Source organism: Hemiscyllium ocellatum, unplaced genomic scaffold, assembly GCF_020745735.1.
Source record: "Hemiscyllium ocellatum isolate sHemOce1 unplaced genomic scaffold, sHemOce1.pat.X.cur. scaffold_864_pat_ctg1, whole genome shotgun sequence".
NCBI lineage: Eukaryota > Metazoa > Chordata > Chondrichthyes > Orectolobiformes > Hemiscylliidae > Hemiscyllium > Hemiscyllium ocellatum.
This window is the reverse complement of record NW_026869278.1, coordinates 15,001-20,108: the sequence shown is the minus strand read 5'-3', so window position 1 is coordinate 20,108 and position 5,108 is coordinate 15,001. Positions and strand designations below refer to the sequence as shown.

Genomic DNA, 5,108 nt, shown 5'->3' with positions numbered 1-5,108 from the left:
AAGAGAGAGCGAGAGCGTGTGCACTGGAGAGATAACGCGTGCACAAGAGAGAGAGCGCGTGCACGAGATAGACAGCACGTGCATGAGACAGAGAACGCGTGCACGAGAGAGAGAACGTGCACAGAAGAGTGCGTGCACACGAGGGACCGAGAGTGCGCACGAGAGAGAGAGAGCGCGTGCACAGAGGCAAGCAGGCGTGCACGGGGGAGAGCGCGCGCACTCTGAGAGAGAACGCGGACACGTAAAAGGGAGAGAGCACGCACGCACAAGAGACAGCGTGCGCACACGCACACGAGAGAGAGAGAGAGCAGGCGCGCAAGTGAGAGAGCGAGAGCGCGCGCCGAAGAGAGAAAGCGCACACGCACGACAGAGAGAGCGCACACGCACGACAGAGAGAGCGCACACGCACGACAGGGAGAGCACGCACAACAGGGAGAGCGTGCATGAGAGAGAGAGCGTGCACGAGAGAGAGAGCGTGCACGAGAGAGAGAGCGTGCACGAGAGTGTGCGCACAAGAGAGAGCGTGCACATGAGAGAGCGCACGAGAGACAGCGCGTGCACAAGAGAGTGCGCACGAGAGAGTGAGCGCGCACGAGAGTGAGCACATGCACGAGCGCGAGCACGTGCACAAGAGAGCGCACACAAGAGAGCACGCGCACATGAGAAAGAGAGCGCACGCACAAAAGAGGGAGAGTAGCATGAGAGAGACGGAGCGCGTGCACGAGAGGGAGAGCGCACGGGAGAGAGAGACCGTGCACGAGAGAGAGTGCGCAAGAAAGAATGCAAAAGAGGGAGCAAGAAAGGGAGAAAGTCCCCACCCGCCCCCGCGCACCACCAGGAATGCACCCGCTACTCCCTGGTCAGATACAGCCGGTCTCTCCATCCAGGAGCAATGCCACTGGGGGGTCACCCGGAACCAAGTGTGAAAGAAGATGACGACAGCAGACAGCAGACAGCACGCTCGTATCCCAGGGGGAGCTTTATTGGGATGTGTCCTGGAGCGGGAGGGGGAGGGAAAGAGGCGACAAGTGTTCAGGGGTCTGGGAGCCCGCACCCCACCCTGGGGTTACGCAGGAAGGGGGCGGAGAATACCTCGACCAATCTCCGGGCCTGAGAGGGGGCAGGGAGGGAGAGAGAGGGGGAGAGAGGGAGAGAGGGGGGGAGAGGGGGGGGAGAGACAGAGAGAGACAGAAAGGGAGAGAATGAGAGAGAGAGAGAGACAGAGACAGAGGGAGGGGGGAGAGGGAAAGAGGGAGAGAGAGAGAGAGAGAGTGAGAGAGAGATGGGGGAGAGGGAGAGGGAGAGAGAGAGGGAGAGAGGTTAGAGAGGGATGTGATGTTACAGCAATACTCCCCCTTCCCCCCACTCCCCCTCCCTCCCCCCACTCTGCCCCCTCCACATCCCCTCCTCCCTCCCTACACACCCTCTCCTCCTGTCTCCCTCCCTCTCTTACCCCACCTCCCCCTCCCTCCTTTTCCCTTCACCCAACCAATCCCACCCTCTCCTCCTCCTCCTCCTCCCCCCCCCACTCCCTTCCCCCGCTCCCTCCAAGATGGAGGACAGGCCCGATCCAAGATGGCCGCCGGGTTTACCTTCTGGGGTCCCAGGCCGGGACACAGCGAGAGTTCCTCCCTCGATGCTGCAACGACTCCCCTCAGGGACTGGAGGAGCAGGGGAACATGGGGGTCAAACAGTCAATATGGCGTTACCGTCACTGAATCCCCCTCCCTCCCCCCACTATCAACATCCTGGGGGTTCCCATTGAGAGAGAATCTAACCATCGCCTCCTTGACGTTCAATGGTGTTACCGTCACTGAATCCCCCCTCCCTCCCCCCCACTATCACCATCCTGGGGGTTCCCATTGAGAGAGAATCTAACCATCGCCCCCTTGACGTTCAATGGTGTTACCGTCACTGAATCCCTCCCCCCCACCCCACTATCAACATCCTGGGGGTTCCCATTGAGAGAGAATCTAACCATCGCCCCCTTGACGTTCAATGGCGTTACCGTCACTGAATCCCCCCTCCCTCCCCCCCCACTATCAACATCATACATACTGAGGGAAGGGGGAGGTGGGGAAAGGAGGTGTTGGTAAGCCTCATCTCTCTCTCTCTCTCCCAGGGCCAGGAGTACAGTGAGAAGGGAGGTCACCTCGCGACCCCTTCGATTCGGGTATCTTTCTCCCTCCGTGGAAGAGATCCTTCGCGGCTGAGCGGATCTGAGCTCCGCATACAGGAAGGATGCTGGGAGAGGGTTCGGGAGCGAGGAGCTACAGGGAGGGGCTGGGATAGGCCGGGGGGGTAGGGGGGCTGTTTTCCCCGGAGCGTCGGAGGCTGAGGGGGGGGTGACCTTATCGAGGTTTATACAATCACGGGGGGGGGCTGGGGTGGGAAGGTGCGCAGAGAGGGTAAATAGACAAGGACTTCCCTTCCCTGGGGTGGGGGAGTCCAGAACTAGAGGGGGGGGGGCGTAGGTTTAAGGGGGAGAGGGAGTCCTGAGGGGTAACTGCTTCCCCGCAGAGAGTGGTGGGTGTGAGGGACGAGGAAGTGGTGGGGGGCTGAGACAGTGATGGGGGTTGGGGAACGTGGGATAGGAAAGGGGTTAGAAGGAGATGGGCCAAGTGCTGGGGAACAGGGTGGGGACTGGATTGGGTTAGGATATCTGGGCAAGCACGGACGGGAGGGGCCGAAGGGTCATGTTTAGGTCCCGTACGACTCTAAACGGGGACTGGGTTAATTGAGGGTATCTGGGCTAGCAGGGATGGGAGGGGCCGAAGGGCCTGTTTCTGTCCCGTACGTCTCAGTAAAAACGTCACTAAGAGACATTCCCTGGAGGGGAGAGAGAGAGAGAGAGAGAGAGAGAGAGAGAGAGAGAGAGGAGGAGGGTGGGAGAGAGGGAGGGGAGAGAGAAAGGTGCAGTTGAAACCTCTCACCTTGAAAGTGTCAATGAGGGTCACAGAGTCCGTCCGGTTCACACATTTCACCGTGGTGAGACAGTCAGTCACCTAGAGAGGGAGAGAGAGAGGGAGAGAGAGAGAGAGAGAGAGAGACAGAGAGAGAGACAGAGAGAGAGAGACAGAGAGAGAGAGACAGAGAGAGAGAGAGAGAGAGACACCTTCTTTAGTAGATCACAGTTCCCCGGTCTCTCCCCTCGGTCACTCGGAGCACCGTGCACAGTTCCCCGGTCTCTCCCCTCGGTCACTCGGAGCACCGTGCACAGTTCCCCGGTCTCTCCCCTCGGTCACTCGGAGCACCGTGCACAGTTCCCCGGTCTCCCCTCGGTCACTCGGAGCACCGTGCACAGTTCCCCGGTCTCTCCCCTCGGTCACTCGGAGCACCGTGCACAGTTCCCCGGTCTCTCCCCTCGGTCACTCGGAGCACCGTGCGCGGTTCCCCGGTCTCTCCCCTCGGTCACTCGGAGCACCGTACGCAGTTCCCCGGTCTCTCCCCTCGGTCACTCGGAGCACCATGCGCGGTTCCCCGGTCTCTCCCCTCGGTCACTCGGAGCACCGTGCGCAGTTCCCCGGTCTCTCCCCTCGGTCACTCGGAGCACCGTGCACAGTTCCCCGGTCTCTCCCCTCGGTCACTCGGAGCACCGTGCACAGTTCCCCGGTCTCTCACCTCGGTCACTCGGAGCACCGTGCACAGTTCCCCGGTCTCTCACCTCGGTCACTCGGAGCACCGTGCACAGTTCCCCGGTCTCTGTGACCCCCTCAGTCCCTCCCTCCCTCCGTGAGTCACCGTTCCCGGGCCCCAGGGAAGTCCGGACACTTACCTTGGACAGGAAATCACGATCCACCCGCTCCTGTAGGATATCCGATGGTTTATTCTCAAACGCTTTGAACGTTTCGAGATATCGCCCCGTCTCCTCAGGGCTGCAGAGAACAGGCAGACAGGTCAACCAGGGATGGTGTAGAGGGAGCTTTACTCTGTATCTGACCCCCTGTCCCTGGGAGTGGGGGACAGTGTAGAGGGAGCTTTACTCTGTATCTGACCCCCTGTCCCTGGGAGTGGGGGGGACGGTGTAGAGGGAGCTTTACTCCGTATCTAACCCCCTGTCCCTGGGAGTGGGGGACGGTGTAGAGGGAGCTTTACTCTGTATCTAACACCCCCTGTCACTGGGAGTGGGGGGGACAGTGTAGAGGGAGCTTTACTCTGTATCTAACCCCCTGTTCCTGGAAGTGGGTGGACGGTGTAGAGGGAGCTTTACCCTGTATCTAACCCCCTGTCCCTGGGAGTGGGGGACAGTGTAGAGGGAGCTTTACTCTGTATCTAACCCCCCTGTCCCTGGGAGTGGGGGACGGTGTAGAGGAAGCTTTACCCTGTATCTAACCCCCTGTCCCTGGGAGTGGGGGACGGTGTAGAGGGAGCTTTACTCTGTACCTCCAGGCCAGGATGAGGGTACAGTCAGCCAGAATACTAATCTTCGCCAAGTCTTTCAAGTCTTGATGTGGATCTTTCTATAAAAATACAGATTTAAGTTTAACAGAAACACAGACAGTGTCTCTCTCACACACACAGACAGTGTCTCTCTCACACACACAGACAGACAGTGTCTCTCTCACACACACAGACAGTGTCTCTCTCACACACACACAGACAGTGTCTCTCTCACACACACACAGACAGTGTCTCTCTCTCACACACAGACAGTCTCTCTCACACACACACAGAGTGTCTCTCACACACACACACAGACAGTGTCTCTCACACACACACAGACAGTGTCTCTCTCACACACACAGACAGACAGTGTCTCTCTCACACACACAGACAGTGTCTCTCTCACACACACACAGACAGTGTCTCTCACACACACACAGACAGTCTCTCTCACACACACACAGACAGTGTCTCTCTCTCACACACAGTGTCTCTCTCTCACACACACACACACAGTGTCTCTCTCTCACACACAGTGTCTCTCTCACACACACACAGACAGTGTCTCTCACACACACACACAGACAGTGTCTCTCACACACACAGACAGTGTCTCTCTCTCACACACAGTGTCTCTCTCTCACACACAGTGTCTCTCTCACACACACACACACAGTGTCTCTCACACACACACAGACAGTGTCTCTCACACACACAGTGTCTCT

The 5,108-nt window shown here is 58.7% G+C and overlaps 1 protein-coding gene across 1 annotated transcript in view; it reads right to left on the bottom strand.

The window, feature by feature from the left end:
* Positions 1–961: 961 nt before the first annotated feature.
* The window catches only part of ercc1 (excision repair cross-complementation group 1), a gene marked incomplete at its 5' end in the record, with an annotated part of 19,049 nt that continues 14,902 nt past the window's right edge, over positions 962–5,108 (bottom strand). Inside the window, 5 exons of the mRNA XM_060823532.1 lie at positions 962–1,110; positions 1,593–1,661; positions 2,934–3,005; positions 3,776–3,875; positions 4,384–4,460. Of these exons, the coding sequence (XP_060679515.1) occupies positions 1,033–1,110; positions 1,593–1,661; positions 2,934–3,005; positions 3,776–3,875; positions 4,384–4,460 (396 nt within the window). The remainder of the gene's footprint in view (positions 1,111–1,592; positions 1,662–2,933; positions 3,006–3,775; positions 3,876–4,383; positions 4,461–5,108) is intronic.